The 17,437-nt window shown below is 34.9% G+C and overlaps 1 protein-coding gene, 1 long non-coding RNA gene, 1 other non-coding gene and 1 pseudogene across 4 annotated transcripts; 1 reads left to right on the plus strand and 3 right to left on the minus strand.

The window, feature by feature from the left end:
* Positions 1 to 19: 19 nt before the first annotated feature.
* LOC147532288 (uncharacterized) lies at positions 20 to 2,091 on the minus strand. The gene is made up of 4 exons (XR_015227154.1): positions 1,844 to 2,091; positions 769 to 918; positions 517 to 652; positions 20 to 316 (listed from the first exon to the last, which is right to left on the minus strand). It is a non-coding gene; the product is annotated as an uncharacterized LOC147532288 (long non-coding RNA).
* Positions 2,092 to 2,317: 226 nt separating this feature from the next.
* TRNAS-GCU (transfer RNA serine (anticodon GCU)) lies at positions 2,318 to 2,399 on the minus strand. The gene has a single exon. It is a non-coding gene; the product is annotated as a tRNA-Ser (tRNA).
* A 1,232-nt stretch (positions 2,400 to 3,631) lies between these two features.
* On the minus strand, positions 3,632 to 7,709 carry LOC147532290 (phosphoglycolate phosphatase 1A, chloroplastic-like). The gene is made up of 11 exons (XM_086645390.1): positions 7,393 to 7,709; positions 6,633 to 6,700; positions 6,322 to 6,414; positions 6,171 to 6,242; positions 5,333 to 5,404; positions 5,069 to 5,128; positions 4,881 to 4,933; positions 4,574 to 4,671; positions 4,389 to 4,488; positions 4,079 to 4,182; positions 3,632 to 3,995 (listed from the first exon to the last, which is right to left on the minus strand). The coding sequence occupies exons 1-11, from the start codon at positions 7,670 to 7,672 to the stop codon at positions 3,889 to 3,891; spliced, it is 1,107 nt and encodes a 368-aa protein (XP_086501516.1). The 5' UTR covers positions 7,673 to 7,709; the 3' UTR covers positions 3,632 to 3,888.
* A 6,994-nt stretch (positions 7,710 to 14,703) lies between these two features.
* LOC147532291 (acyltransferase GLAUCE pseudogene) lies at positions 14,704 to 16,726 on the plus strand (annotated as a pseudogene). Its single transcript, XR_015228107.1, has 2 exons — positions 14,704 to 15,153; positions 15,496 to 16,726. The product of XR_015228107.1 is annotated as an acyltransferase GLAUCE pseudogene (transcript).
* The last annotated feature ends 711 nt before the right edge of the window (positions 16,727 to 17,437 follow it).

The following is a 17,437-nucleotide window of genomic DNA, read 5'->3' on the forward strand; positions in this document are numbered from 1 at the left end:
CAAATTTATTACCCGAGTGTTTGAAATTTAATACTATTCGTTGCTCATTAAATTTTAGTTATATTAGGAAGCTCACATTATGGATCACAATTCTTCGTTCTTTTTGTGTATAGAGGTTTGTCGTATTGAGAGAAAATGTCTAGTGGAGGCACACAAAAGAGCTTGAGAAAAGCTTTGGGATCCATCAAGGATTCTTATGATGAACTCTAGATAAAAGCTCAATCTCTGTTTTGAACTCAAGACCGCCTTGCATTGATCCCCTCTGAGATCTTTTAATGGCTACTATTTGTCCATCGGCTAGGATTCCTCTGTAAACCTGAAAGAGTTTAATCATATAAGTTCATACCTAAATCATATATATATATATATATATATATATGTGTTTGTTTTAAGAAATATGCTGATATGAAATCCAAATCAACGATATGGGTAATGATTTAACAACATTGCCTAGAAAGCTATTCTCATATCGAACAAACTGATAATGAAGTATAAGCATAAAACTTATAAGCTTGCCTTGCCATAACCTCCATAACCGATGCCATTGGCCTCTGAAAAGTTGTTTGTGCCTTTACGAAGTTCATCAAAAGAGAAGCATTTCGGTCCTTTGATCTGAGGGTGCTACCACTGCGGCTAGTGGGATCCCAAGATACTGCATTGGATTGACAAGGTACTTCAAATAAAAATCTAGATTGAAAATCGAAAAAAGGAATGTAGAATTCAATATTATTAAAAGGAAGGATTTATGTAATTTCAATCCTGTATTACCAAATGGAGTCTCCTGCTTTTTAATTGTTTCGGATCTTTTCTTGGCGTAAATAACTACACCAACCAGAACTAGGATAAGTAAAAGTCCACCTGCTACAGCTCCAATAATGATCCCCATACTCGCTTTCTTCTTTGATTGGCCAGATGAATCTGAGTGGATCAATACACAATGATAGCCATCACTATGAGCCATGACAAAATTTGCAAAATCAATGGCATAAGTTTCAAATAACCATCAGTTAACACATCTAGTCCTCAATCACATAAGCAATATCACAGACTACACTTTCATTTCATACCAAAATGGTTTCAGTAGTATGTTCCCAGATCACAACAGTCAAATACAAAAATGTTCAACCTATCTATCTAATACCAAAATGGTTTCATTTTATCACTCATTGTGTGCATCAAATTAGAAGGAGGTTTGATCCAATTCTTTAGAGTACCGGGTTGCTCAAATCAGTTAGAACTGTTTCATATGATGAAATTTGGAAAGGGGTTTAATTTATCATGCTATTAGTTGTTTTGATTGTTTGGTTTTTGCCTATCTACTGTCTAAAGTTGTTACCTTTAGGCTATTTACGAAATTGTGCATTCTCTCGTGCTCTCAAAGGACAAAAAGAACAAATAAAAATGACATTGTCAACAGTAGATAGTTACTGTGTAGGAAGAACCTTCATGATAGATGGACCAAGGAAACCAATTTCGTGGCTTTGTTAGGATTGTTGAAGTTGGGATTTGGAGAAGAAAGGATGATAACTGGAATCAGGTAGGTAGGTAGGTAGTCATTCATGCAGGCATGCGTACTATTATGCTAAAAGAAGAAATGGGTATTTGATTTTCCAGGACTATAACAAAAATCAAACATGGGTTTTAATCAAACATACTATTGTTACCTAATTAAAGCTATATTTGAACTACTAAAACTACATTGTGAAATCGAACCAGCAAAAACCTAAACCCTAGTTCGAGTTACCTACCCTATGGAGTACAAGAGAGAGAGAGGGAAAACCCAAAACGAGAAACCCTAGTTCGTTCGAATGGAGAGAGAGAGAGAGAGAGAGAGCGAGAATACCTTTTAGTCGAAGACGTGAGCTGCTTGATTTCGTCTGCTTGATTTCAGCAAGGGAGAAGTTTCATCGAGTTGGTTTCATGGAAGTGGGAGATTCGTCTGGTTTCAGTGAGGGAGGAGAGTTGTTCGCGATTTGGGTGGATCCGGGAGGGAGAAGAGATTAAAGGTGATATAAGCGCCCCACCTTTGACTCGAAGGCGCCCCATTTTCTGCTCCCATTATTAGGTCCGGATTTAGCAAAGGGAGATTTAAGTCATTTCCCTCCCACTAACGGCCCAAATCTGTTAAATCAAACGGAGTTGGGGGGTTTCAGTAATTACTAATTAAAGTGGGGGGTTTCAGTAAAGGCATTATCAAAGTTGGGGGGTTTCAGTAATTCTCCCATATCTTAACAAACCAAAAAAAACTGAAATAGTATCGTTGTTGATGATGACGAAGAAGATATCGAGAACTTCTAAACAGAAAGAAAAAGAAAATCGACGCCTGAGAGATTCGAACTCTCGCGGGGAAACCCCATGTACTTAGCAGGCACACGCCTTAACCACTCGGCCAAAGCGACAGATGGTTGAGTGATTTTCCCTACAATATAATTTTACGAGTTTCTATATGACATTGTAGGCCCCCACACCAAGATATTAGATATCTATTGTGTTTACAGTTCACCGTTCTTTGGTGTAGTGGTAGGAGGACATCCCTCTTAAGCCCATGATTTGGGATGGAGACTCGGTGGAAGCAGTTCATCACTAAAATTTACCCCATGTAATTTAGGCACTAAATAAAATAGATGTTGTCGGGGCTATAGGCTCTTTATTGTCGGGCTTAGGCCTCTTTAATTATTGATTTAATTTAGGCGATTGTCGTGCTTATCACATCTTAATCATGTAGCAATGCCTTGTAATGACTAAGGTAGTATATTTCTAAAAATAAATGTGTTCATAGAAAACTTCCGTTGTTGGACCTAGCTCATTTCTAAAAAAAAAAATCGAAGTATTTTCTTAAAAAAGAAAATCGTGATTATCACATCTGAATGATGTAAAATATTCTTTTTACTTTCGATATGACATTGTAGGGCCCGAGATGTCTATAGTGTTTATAGTCCACCCTCTTTTGGTGTAGTGGTAGGACATCTCTCTTAAACTAATGATTTGGGATCGAGACTCGGTGGAAACAGTTCATCACCAAAATTTACCCCATGTAATATAGGCATTAAACAAAGTAGATGTTGTCCGGCTATAGGCTCTATGTTGTCAGGCTTTAGGCTCTTTATTGTCTGGTTTGGATCTCTTTAATTATTGGTTTAATTTAGGCGATTGTCGTGCTTATCGCATCTTAATCATGTCAATGCCTTGTAACGACTAAGGTAGATCGTAGTCGATTTCTCAAAAAAAATCGTGTTTATAGGGCCTCTACAGTTCATGATATATTCATGTCGCATTGAATGTAATTGCTCTTTTTGTGTCAAAAAAAGCTCGACAAAACGTTTGTCGAGTGGTGACATGTACATCTATCGGTTTAGGAAACTAAATTTCACATTTTACTATGTAAGGGTTTACTTGATCAATATAATGAATCCTTAAAGTCAAACTTTGTTATAGTAACCTGCTTCAAGAACCATGAAAACAAAAACACTTTCTCAAGTTCAACACACAGCATATGGTTAGCATATATACAACCCCCACATCGACATAAACCTGTCATTGTTTCTACAATGACATACAGCGAAGGCTGAAGATACGAAAACAACTATCAAGTCATATATAAAAGACACCATAAACGGTACAAAAAATCTTGTGCCTCTAAAGAATCATCACATTCAAGTAATCAACTGAAACGTAAACAAATCCCAAAATTTAACTTGGGTTTCACAATTCCGACAGAAATAGGAGCAAGAGATTCGCTTTTTATGACTTTATCATGAAACATGGAGAAACAATAACTTCACAACATAAATAAGAACCCGCATAATAGAACAATACATGAAAGTTTTTATACCGTTTGATAAGCCGAGTAACAAATGAACATGACTATGAAGAAAAACTTTACATTTTTCAAACAGTTGCAGCAGTGAGGGAAAGAAAATCTGATATCTTGTTGGTGTAGAAATCTGGTTGAATCGAATTGCTTGGATTTTGAAGCATTGACAGGGATGTAACACCTAGAGGAATAATCAGAAAATGATAATTATCTTTAAGTAGGCTTCTTTTGATTAACAGAAGATGAGATTCACAGAATATTTACCTGAGAGAACAAGAAGGGTTTTGCAGCCACCATTTTGTCCAAATAAAATATCGGTATCTAATCTATCCCCGACCATGCAAATTTGTGACTTTTGAATTCCAAACCTGAGTTTTCATGGTGATGGGGAAACAACGTTAGGTAAGATCATACTACCACATGATAATCAAATGTTCCGACTTGTTTAACTTTGACTTTGACGTTACGACTAAGCAAACTTCCATTCTTGGACCTAGCTAATTGCTGAGGAAGGCCACCACAGACAATTCATCCAAGAAAAAAATATGAAAATCTTAGAAAAAAAAAGGCATACTTGTCTGATAAGTAGTCCATCATGAAAGTTGAGGGCTTCCCTACAACAAGCGGCTCTCGTTGGGTTGATCCGACAAAAGCACCAACCATGGAACCACCACCTGAAGTTGCCAGAATTTGAAGTCTTAGTGTACATTTAAATCAAGAAAGAGTATAATGTACAATTTGAACAAACTAGAAATGTACCTGCCCATTCTTGAGCATCAGTGAGATGAGTAACAGCATCACGATTTGTGGCGATAAAAAGGCAACCTGGATTTTCACGTATGCAAAGGGTTGCATACCTTTCGTGTCACAGAATTAAGTAGTGTCAAATTAGATGATAAGGAGGAAATATGATTTTGGCCATAACATTGTTAGCTTCTCGACTCTGGTAAAACTTGGATGAAATTTTCAGTAGTAAGATAAAATATCATGAAAGTCAGGGAGATGTGGAAGGTATATTAGTGATAAATGTTATCTGCACAGATTTGGGAAGAGAGAAAATACTTACTGAACTTTGTAGTAGTTAAAATGGCGATCAAATCCAACAACGACAGCACCGACCTAGATAATGAGGGATAGTTTTCTTGAATATGAGAGGGACTTTCGATTCAATGTAGATGGATTTTCCAGAAAAAAAAAGGATACAAAATAAAGGGTAGTGCAAAAGATAAGAATCAAGAAAGATGAGAAGCATACATTCTCGTCATGCTCCATCAGATAACCAGGTTTCAGCTCTATCTTTTTCCCACCATCTTCCTAAATAAAAGAAGGAAAAGTCAGAAGAAGAAAATCTTGCACACGAGAAAGCTCTTATTGTTGTTCATATGATGAATGGCGATTCCTTGTTAACTAAAGACTAGGAAATTTAGACGTAATAAATTATACTAACAATTTTGCGAATCTTATCTAACTGAGAATTTATTTGCAGTGGATTTTGTGTTTGCAGGTTGTAAAATATACCGGACCACCAAGGTATTGAAACCCAGCAAGTTCTAATTCCTTCAAAATGCCATCCTCGCCAACTACGTAAACCTGAAATTCCAACAAGAGGTATTTAGGCATGCTTGTTTATTCTAACAATCACCCCATTAAACCACAAAAGAACATATTTCAATATAAATATTTCTAGCACAAGGTGTAAATCGTGTGAGAAGAACTAAGAGATCCATGCGGGGGTGGATGATCTCCATGTCTAGAGGTTCCTCATACCAAAACACACCCAAGTACGAAAGTTCAAGAAAAATTTGATGAGGCCGTCGAGGATATTAGGCATTTAGACTACCCGTGACCAGTAACTCAGTTTTGAAGTTTCCCGGAGTTTTTATTAAAATAAGTAATCACACAGATGCAAGTCAAACTACCAAATCGGATGAAAAGCCATGCTTCTCCATTGCCCATGTCACCATTAATCATACTCAAGAGATAGTAAGATAATGGCCCGGCCTTCCTACAATCACTTACCACGATTTTCATTATCGATAGACCATCTTAATAAGAAACCAATTCTCGGTATATTCAAGACCATACCAACAAACATATAATAACTTTGACATCAAGTTGGAGAGATAAAGATCGTATCCTTATCATTTAACAAAAATATGCACGTCATCTTAATGACCAATTACCATATAAAATGAAACAACTCTTTTGATAGAATCTTGATGGGCTACCACGAGGCTGATAAGAACTTAATAATAGACTAGATCAGTGTCTTTAGAAGCATCTGTGGAAGTGCATGAAATTCCAATTCACTCAGTGTCTTATTGATGTTATTTGAAGAAACTTATAAAATCCATACCTTCTTATCCTTGGGGAAATTGATGGACTGCAGATAAGCAGCAGCAGCAAAAGATGATGCAAAAATCTCCTCCTTTGGAATTACATAGAGCTATAGTTAGATCGATCCATTAACAGAGATAATCTTGATGTATAATATGTCCTAATCTTACCTCACTAACACTAAGACCAAGTGACTCAAACTTCTTCCCGTATTGTTTACGAGACTTTGTTGAGTTGTTTGTGACAAAAACTAATCTCTTCCCCTGAAGAAAACAAAACAAATACACTTATTCCCAACCATCACAATTATAGCTCTAAGTATGTTTTGATGCAATTTCTGATCTAGCTTAGAAGCTCAAAAAAAAGTCGGTCATGAGTCATTTGTCTTGTATAGTTTCACCAATTGACACTATTCATATATAAGATACTCAATATACCACCAAGTTTGCGTGACTAATATGATTTTCCCATGAAAACAAACCTTAGCCCGGAGTAAGTCCAAAGTTTCAGGAACTCCATCAATCAGACTATCACCTTTCCATATAACACCTGTACCAAAATAAACAAATTGAGCTAATAAATAGCAATTGACGATTGGGAACTCATTAGAACTATAAATATAATCACTCTTCATCTTGTTACCCGTATCAAATTAACTAAACGACCACCACAATAAACAGAAATTCTGATTTTCGACGAAACTACATATAATTTTGAAACCCCAATCCCTCAATCATCTCAATGGGAATGACGGCCCAAGCCTTAGCAGGTATCGATATCATCCTCGCTTTAGACACCTAGGTCCAAGCCCACGTGTGCGGAGTTTAGTTCTTGGCGAATGCTTCACGAGCCCACCCAAAAGGCCTCGACACTTACAAAGTTGAGGCGTCGAGGCCTTTTGGGTGGAGTGGTGAAGCCTTCGCCAAGAACAAAAAACCGTATCGGTGGACTTGGACCTAGGGTGTCCACAGAGGGACAATATCTATAACTGCAAAGGCTTGAGGTGGGTTTCTTCATCTAGTGTCAATGAGGGTTACTACTCCCATCAACTGCCAAATCCAGTCTCAACCCCCCGCCCCCAACAAAAGTCAATCATGGTTGAATTTTGATCAGAACCCATTAAAAATCATCATTCAAGATCAAATTTTTGTCAAGTAAAAGGGGAAAATTTCACAACTTTATGGTAATAGATTTATAAACTGAATGAGCAAAAGTGAAATTTATAAATGAAGAAGACTAACCATCACAATCGAAAATAAATGTCTCGACCGAATCAATGAGTTCATCAGCGTTTTTGAGAGGTTGAGCTGACGCTTTGACTGTCAAATTTCTAGAACTGGAAACTGAAGCCTCCATTGTAGAGTTATTGTTCCATTTGATGAATCTAGGGTTAGAGTTAGAAAGGTATGAAATTTTCTTCTGCCCTAGAAATATAGATTTTGAGAATCTACGTGAACTGATGATATTAGCACAAGAAGCAGTAGCAATTGAAAGAGAAGCACTGCACCTGTTACTAAGCATTTCTCTCTCTCTCTCTCTAGATTTTCCCTCTCTCTCTAGTTTGTAGCGGGTGGACTGAAAAGCCGTTAGGATTTTGATTGGCCCGTCATTGCTGACGTGGTCGTTTGAGTGATCGACGTGGTTTATGATTCTATCCAGTGATGAGTTCGTTACTGAGAATTGAGATGGACCGGTAATGGGCTTGGGCTGGAAACCTAACTACTAGCTCAGATTGGGAAATCAAGCCCAGATAGTCATGGATTAGAAGCAAAAAAAATAATTCTTTTAACGAAAATGATAAAAGACCCTACAAAAGTACATGGGGATCGAACCCAGCCATCAATTGGTAGCCCAATTGGTAATTGCATCTATTATGCAATGCGGAGGTCTCAGGTTCGATCATATGGAAGTGCAAATTCAGGAATATGGTTTTAGACCATTTCATTCGTCGAGTTTTAGGCCAGTAGTAATTCGGCAATTACCGTGTTTATAAAATCGTATCGATGTATCAATGTCTTTGTAACGACCATTGTAATCATTATTCAGGAAAAAAAGTAGACCTACTCCATAGCTTGATAAAAATCAACTTTTCAAAATGAAAAAATTCATCAAGTGAGAGAAAGAGAGTTGACTCTAAAACCGTGACTATTAATTTTGCCTAGATATAGGTTTACATAAATGCTAATTGGCTCGAAAAAGTCCATCTAGTCGACTGCAGGGCAGATTTGACGTGCTTGGCACTAATTGATCCGATTATATAGAGATAGGAATGCTCTGATCAATTGGAAGCGACTACAGCAACATTGGGCGTGTAGTCTAACCTCCAATTTGAGACTAAAGATCAGTTCTCTTACCTTTATTTATCATGTCGAATTAAAGAGTAACCATATAAAAGATAAGTTCATAAATCGTAACACTAATTTATTCCGAAGTGGACGTTAGACTATGACTTGTGACAAGTATTTATGACATCTGCACAAAGTCCATCTTTAACCCATCGAATAAAGGTGGGACTTAGGAAAAATGAGAAGGAGATTTGTTGTTTGGACCCCCTTTTATATAATCGACTTGCTATTTGGACTCCCTTTTCCACTGTTGCAATTTGGACTCCCTTTTTTTTAAAAATAGCTAGTTATAACAGCTCGAGTAATAAAAATATGATTTTACCCTGAGTAGATGAGAAAATATTACTGTACCCTCCATTTAACCTAACCATTTTTTTTCTTGAGATATATTAAGGAACAACAAACTACGATATTCGTACATGTTAGCACTCTACTAATCAAAAGCAGGAATAAAAGACGGGGTTACATTCTAGATCTGTCTCTGAAGATTTTTCCTTCCCCACTTAGCTAATGCGTCTGCCTTTGAGTTACATTCTCTAGAAGCATACGTGAAGTTGATGGCTGTGAAGTGATGCTTGAGATTTAGAATCTCTGAGATTATCTGTCTAGACTGCCAAGGTATTGCCTGACTTTGATTTTCGATGTACTTTATGATGTTTTGATTGTCACTTTTATGTGTAGATGTTGTATTTGGAGTTGGATAGCCCATAATATGTCATAGTATATTGTTAGACATTCACATTCCTCTGCTTTTTGCCTCGCACAGTATCTGTTGCTGCTATTATAAAGTTTGTCTCATCATTATGAATCATGCGTCTTATCCCTTCCGATTTTGTGAGTGTCGTAAAAGAGGCGTCCACATTGATCTTAAGAAATAGTGTCGATGGAATTCTCCATTGTAAGTAGTTGACCGACAAATTAACTTAACCCGTGAGTTAATTTGACCTACAATTAACTCAACCGTGAGCTGACCCTGGAAAAATCGATTTTAACCTAACCGAAACTAAACAATATCCATGAAGCTGCCCCTGAAAACCAAACTAAACAAAACCATTTTGCCATCAAGTTTCATCTTCTTCGTGGAGGTAGATAGCCTGCAAACTAGAAATCGATTGGGAGAAACCGTAAGATCGGATGAGTTACTCTTCTTCTTCGTCTTGACCATGTCTCTTTCTTCGATTTCTCTCTGAAACTAAGTTTTTACGATTTAAAGTACTCTTTTTATTGTTGCTGATGAATTTGCTTCAGTTCATTGGTAGTTGATGATGGTAATCAATTTCATTAGTACTTGAGGAAGAGGATTATCAAATTCATGAAGGTCGTCAAGGATGAATTGAGAATCTAGTTCAGGTAAATTGGAAAGAGTTTCAGAGTAGTCTCTGTTATTATTATTGTTGGTTGAAAATGAAAGAAATGTTGATCTAACATTTGAAAATCTAGAATTTCTTGATGAAATTTGGATGATCATCTTCTAATTCTAACCATGATGAAATTGTTTCAAGAATTTTGGGTTTTGGGTTATCCACTTCTTCCATAGCAGAGAGAAAGTACTGATTAACTCATATTCTATTTACCAATTTAGCTTCTCTCCAGAATTTCTCATTGTTTAGAATGGTGTCATTGGTGTGAATGAAAGAATTTATGTGAAAAAGGCTAAGCTTGAGGGGCCAGAGTGGTGTCATCGGTGTCTTTTTGGTTGTGTGGTGAAAATGGAGGAGGTGAGCTCACGATGGAAGCTCACGGTGGAAGAAGTAGGGTTTTTTTAGAAAGAAAGAAGTAGGATTGTGTGAGCGGGGTAAGAGTCGGGTCAGACTGGTTTCTCAAGTCATATGGGCTGAATATTTGGACCCTTAATCTCCGTACACGTGACAACCATCAAGTTGTTGAGTTAAATAAACTAGGGGGATCCTAAATGCAATATCAATTATATAAGGGTAATCTGGAAATTATTTAAAGTATAACTTCAAAAACGAGATATTCCCTTTTGATTCCGTCAAAAGGGAGTCAAAAGTGCAACTCTGGAAAAAAATAGTCCAAACAGCAAGTGAATGATACGAAAGGGGGTCTCAACAGCAAATCGCCCAAAATGAGAACAAACCATTATCGACTCAGCCACTCACCCAGCTGACTAATCTATCTATATATGCTACTGACCTCTGATAACGTCCCAGTGTCTACAGACATTTATTTGGTAACCCAAAGACGACGCCTTACGGATTGGGACTTTTCGGTTGGTCCATCGATTTCACTTGTGCCCCTTAATAATTTTAGTAGGGACTGCATATTTCTATGTTCCACACTCAGTCGAAAATGGAAGATAAAAACATTCAAAATTTATTTGTGTATTGTACATCTCACATAGGCAAGCAGTATGGGTCCACTGTTGGGGAAAAGAAGCTCATAATTTCCCCTACTATGATTACGTTGTTGTAAAATTAATTTATGTTTTACTCTTTCTACTATTTTTGTATGTGTAGTATCATTGCGGTTGTGTTATCTATACGTACGATTGATTGATAAAATGTGTAGATATTGCTAGTAAAGACGCAAGTAATTTTACGTACTCTTATTGAATTTCCAACTTAGAGTTTTCCGACCTCTAACTTAAAGTCTAATTAATTAGTAAATATATACTTGTGTATTAAAACTAAGAAAATAAAAATTTCAAAAAATTTATACGTTTTTACGATATTTTTTTGTTCTCATTATCTTTCAACTTTGATAAATTTATATAGCTTTTTTCGCCGTGGACAAACCAAACAACTAAAGTAAAAAAATAATTTATCTTCCGTAGTAACACATATCCAATCACAGACCTTATACTCCATTAAGAGTAATATACTAGATTTTCACGAGTTATCTATCTTTCGATAGCGACCCACAACCTTTTTTTTTTGTTAAGGATAGCGACCCACAACCTAAAAACTAAACTACCACATTTTATATAAGAGTCCATGGGTATATAGTCCAAAATAATGTTCAAAAAGGGTTTAGGATCCAATCTTCCCAAAAAATGGATTTTTAGTCTTTTTACCATATAGACTTAAAAACCCTCACTTTCTAAAACATAGTCCCGTCAATGTCCCACCTTCATATTTCACGGGTTTTTAATTTGGGGGCAGAATGAATCTGGAAAGGCAAGATTTGGACGTGATTTGGGGGTTTTTATAGGAAGTAACATATCAAGGATATTTTCCAAAACAGATTTTCTCTCTCATCCTTTTAGATTTGGAAACCAAATCTATATATCACTTTCTCTCACTTAACTTTCAGATTTGGAAAGAGTATATTTTCTGAGATCAATTAGCGTGATTTGGGGGTTAATATTCAAAACATATATATCAACTTTCTCTCACTTAACTTTCGTTTTTACTCATACATAAACACACATCGAATACAAATTATGAAACAAGTTTGTAAATTATGTGTCATTTATGACGAGGAAACCATCATTTGTCATGTATACAACGTAATTTATCATATGTATGTGTGGTATGTCCATTATGTACCATTGAGTACTTAGATTATTTTCTGACATAAATTACTTGTTTTTTACGCGTACATGTCCATTCTGTACCATAAATTATGGTAACATGTTAGGAAATGTAAATCTGAAATTATGTTTTTTGTTATAAAGTATGTGATTTATCATAAATTATGTATACTGTATAGTAAATAACACAACCTCTTTACAACTGAAATGAAATTTTATTGAACAATAATCTGTGTTTTATTGTAAATAAAAATAACATAGTAGACTAGGTAACTTAAAAACAAACTCCGTTGGAATGTTGCCCGAGCTCTCGATCCTTACTGTCTTTGGTCTTCCAGGTCTACGGCAAATCAAACGTGGTAGTGTTTTTGACTCTTCATTAACTGTGCGTGGTTCATCAAAGTTAGGGGCAGGACTTATATGTTCCTTGTAAGTCTTCACATAAGACTCTGTTATCCAAACAGGATCATAGAAACAATCTTCTTCATCGTAATTTATACTTTTATAGTTTATGTGATGATTCTGTTGGAAATTCCATCAGTGCTGGTTTACTACAAGAAAAAAAAAACATGTACATTAGTTAGAAAAACTTATAATTTATCATAAACGACATTAAACAATGAATAAATTATCCATAATGTTTGATAAACTTCAACATGTGTTGGAGATAAATAGTATTTTAGTTTGAATCACATTGACACTGTAATATAACACAAATATGTGTAATTTGCTATAAATTACATGTACTGTTTCAGATATTACTCAATTATACGTACTTTATGAATAGTTAAACATTCTTTTTAAGTAAGGCTGCTAAAGTATGTATAACTGTTAACAGATTACATATATTTTACATTCTGTTATACAGTTGCAGTACGGGCGAAATTGGTGTAATGTACTTTAAAGTATGAAAAATTTAATACGAATTACTTATAATGTACATTCTGTTAAGAGAAACCGTACGGAATAATATCTTGATAAAAAATTGTACGGATGCAAAGTTCTGATGTGAAGAAATGTCAGAAAATCAAAAACCTAATATCAGAAAATCTAAATTACAAATCTGAAATCTTCTGTATGAAAAAGAGAATGAAAGATGTTTCGGTTTTAGAAAGAGATCAAAATCTGGTTTGTAAACAAAATAATTAAAACGATTTATTATCAATAGGAAAACTAAATTTAATGAAATATGATATGATGATTCAATGATAAAGTGATTACAACCATTTATAAACAAAATCATATAAATGTTAGAAGATGTTAAGCGAAAACATAAATTTGAAAGATGGTTTCTTACCTTATAATAAGATGAAACTGTAGATCTTGAAAATAAACTTGATATGAAGAGATATAAATGGAAATGGAGTTCTGAGCTTGTGTATTGTATTAGAAGACGAATGTTTGAAAAACAATCTAATGAAGATGAAACAAGATTTCTGAGTTTAATGGAGGTTTTGTTATGTGAATCGGATTTAGAGAGAGAATAAAGAGGTTTCGGTTACTGAAAATACTGAATCACGTTTCTTTGTTTAGAAACGTGATTGGAGAGGGAATGTGGGAGATAAAAATGGAAGAAAATCTTTATGGATTTTGAAGATAAATCATTTATAATATATATTTTTTTGTTTAGAAACGTAATTGGAAAGAGAATGTGGGAGATAAAAATGGAAGAAGATCTTTATGGATTTTGAAGATAAATCAGTTATAATATATGAGGAAGGTTAGATTAGGAATTATGATTTATTTGGTATTTTAGGGATTTGTGTTTTCTCTCTAGATGAGACCAAATGGACTAGATATCCATTTATATTATTATTTTGGTTTTGAAACCCTTTATAGGATTACAGAGGACTATATCTCCTATTAGGATCCGTTTTTTGGGCTATAAACTCAAAAATTATAACCGACAATTTGTTTCTCTTTAAATGACACAAATAAATGGGGAGTTATCCTCCAACTAACATGTTGGACTTCTCTGTTGTGTTTTTATATTTTGAAGTTCATAGTACATTTTTCTTTAATAATTACACCCCAACCTAACTACTACTTCCTTAACAATTCCTTACCAATTTCAATCTCACTCTCTCACTCTCTCACTATTCTCTTATCTATTTAACACCCAAATATCCTTTACCCTTTTCTCACTATCATCCTCCAAAATTCCTTACCAATTTCAATCTCTTACTTACTAGAAAATGGGGTCAAATGGGGATGATCATGATAATACCCAAACTCAAAGTTCAATTCCACAAGATCTGAGAAAGAATGCTTCCTCCCTACTCCAAAAATAATCCTCCCCATACACTTAGTATCTAATTTTCATATAATGCAAGTGTAGGTTGTATTCCTATGGCGGTTTTTCCATGGTGGTGGCAGTTTTCCAATGATGACAACGGTTTTCACGGTTTTCCGGCGACAATGACGATTTTTCGGCGAAAGCGACGGGAATATAAAATTAGTATTTTCTTTATTTTTGTATTATCAGTTATTTTGTTGACCTATAGGGTCTTTTCATCTGTGATCTTTAGGATCCTTTCATCTTTCTTCTTTCTTCTTTCTTATTTCGTCAGTGTCTAGTCCAATTTCTCTCACTTCATGAGGCACTTTACATTCGAAATTCTGAGAATTTACTTATGTAACTCTCATGTTGCTGAACCGAGAGAAATAAGAATTATATCCATGTAACTTGTGATTTTATCACTTATGAATGAAATATGGTTTCAATGGTTTCAAAAAAAAAAATTGTACTACCATTTGAAGAAACTGAGAGAGAGACATTTTTCCTATCAAATATAGACCAACTATTAAATTTTGATGTCGAAACTATTCATTTTTTCGGTGCTAATCAAGATTTTCCACCTGAAATAGTTGTCGAGAAACTCGAATATGCTTATCGGAAAATATTAGTACATTATGATTTTTTAGCAGGAAGATTACGATGGACTAATAAAAATCAAGACGAAGATAAAAATGGAGGCAGAAGTCGACCTCGACTTGAAATATATTGTAATTCGGCCGGAGCGGGATTTGCCGTGGCATCCAGTGAGTTAACATTAGCCGATCTTGGAGAATTAATGTATCCCAATCCAGCATTTCAACAATTAGTTGTCAAGAATTCTAATTCTCCACAAAATATGGATCAACAACTCCTTTGTGCCATTCACGTAATTTATTTGTCAATGTGGTATATATAGGTTGAATTTTTAGAATAATTTGATTAGAATGGGGTGATTCTTTTGATAGGATAATCTACCTCTTTTCAGAGGCAAACACATGAGAACTTAGATCTGAATAAGATCTGAATTCATGTTATTTCCTGTTAGGGGTAACCTTGGGATACCAAAGTACTCTTAACTTGCTATGTTGGTTTTGGTTTAGGAGGGTATTTTGGTCCACTTACTGGTAATTATGTGCTAAGTGCTTTTTTTGGGTTTGGTATGTCACTAATTTTTTGGCTTATGAGTACAATGTTTTCCTGTTTGTTGACCTAAAATTTTCCAATGCAGGTAACTTTTTTCAAATGTGGTGGCTTTGCTCTTGGCATATTTACCAATCATGCAGCATTTGATGGCATAAGCTTTAAGTTGTTCTTAGAAAATCTTGCTTCCTTAGCTGCCAACAGACCTATGCTAGCTCTTCCTTACCATAATGGGGGACTTCTTGCAGCTAGATCTCCGCCACGTGTCACTTTTTCTCATCCTGAGCTCCTCATTGGCCACAAAATAGATTCTCCGACAAAAGATCAAGAAAAAGAAAATTATTCTTCCGACCATTCTTACAAAAGTTTATTTGAATCTACATCAGAAAATCTTGTTTTCAAGATTTTTCGACTAAGTTGTGAGGACATATCAAAATTGAAAGAGAAAGCAAGAATGTCAAATAATAACAATAAAAACAGTAACAATATAATCTCTAGTTTCAGGGTCGTCACGACTCACATCTGGCGGTGCAAGACTTTAGCGGGAATTCCCAAACTATCATCATCATTGAACACAAGCGAAAACGAATGGAAAAAGAAAATATCGACATTTCTTTATGCGGTCGACCTAAGACCGAAGTTAATACCCCCACTTCCAAAAACATTTACAGGCAATGCCATTCTAAATGCCTATGCAAGAGCAAGTTATGAAGAATTAGAGGAAGGTCCATTTGGTCATTTGGTAGAATTGGTATCAAAAGGAGCAAGTAGGTTAACAGATGAATACATAAGATCAGTGATAGATTGGGGTGAAATTCATTATGGGTACCCAAATGGTGATTTACTTGTGTCTTCTTGGTGGAAATTAGGGTTTTCTAAGGTTAATTACCCTTGGGGAAGACCCAAATATAGTTGTCCAATAGTGTACCATAAGAAAGACATTATCTTGCTTTTCTCTGATAATGAGATTGAATGTGCAGGTACAGTGAATGATGGAAAAGGAGTAAATGTTTTAGTGGCATTACCTAACAATGAAATGGAGGAGTTCCAAAGGCTATTCTTTAAGTTTTTAATATAGTACCAATTGGGCATATAAGAGCTCTTAACAAAAAAAAAAATTGGCATATAAGGGAAGCTCTCTTTATTATATTAGTTTTTGCTGTTTGCTTGTGTATTTGGCATTTGATACTATACAAAATGTTTGTGTGATAGATTTGTATACATTTAGATACTATATGTTTGATAAAACTATTATGTTAGTCAAATACGGGTTACAATAACCTCAAATTAATTTCTAATTATAATGTTCCTCTTGTTAATTATTTTGCATGTTTAGTAACAACTCCTATATTTGTGTTTTGATTTTTCTTTGCTTCTATTTTTTTTTCTAAATTTGAGTTTGTCCTTTCCTTTTGCTAGAATTCATCGAACTTAGGGTAGAATTATTTGAGCATAGTATGCACGATAACCGTCTACCATATTTATTTCAAAGGTACCCAAAATTAATCACTCTTGACGATAACCGTCTACCATATTTATTTCAAAAATACCCAAAATTAATCATTTTTGTGTCGGACATAATTTGATCAATAATGTCCCGGAGCTCAGTATTTAAAATGCCTCTTGTTTAGCTCTTTTTTTTCCAGAAATTTATCTATGTCCAAATGAGAGAGAGAGGGGGAAAAAATTAGATCTTATTGCATGATAAATTGATTAATGATAATCTATAAATAAAATTCAACACATACTACATTTTAACATATATGACATATCAAATTAGGATGTGGCTGAATTAGGTATTTAGTTAGTTGATCACGTAAGTTCAGGACTTTAGTATTGTTTACGCTAATGGTAAACAATTACATAAAACTAAACAAATAATCCACAAATAGAGATTTTTACACGAATTAGGGTTTTGGGATTTTATAAATTAAGTACTATATTGTTATTAGTAATAACAAATAAATACAAAGTGCACATGGATGAAAAAGATTATAGAGATATGAAAAAGATTAGAGAGAGATGAAAAA

Source organism: Eschscholzia californica, unplaced genomic scaffold (assembly GCF_041429995.1).
Source record: "Eschscholzia californica isolate CP2 unplaced genomic scaffold, dmEscCali1.0.p SCAF_6, whole genome shotgun sequence".
Lineage (NCBI taxonomy): Eukaryota > Viridiplantae > Streptophyta > Magnoliopsida > Ranunculales > Papaveraceae > Eschscholzia > Eschscholzia californica.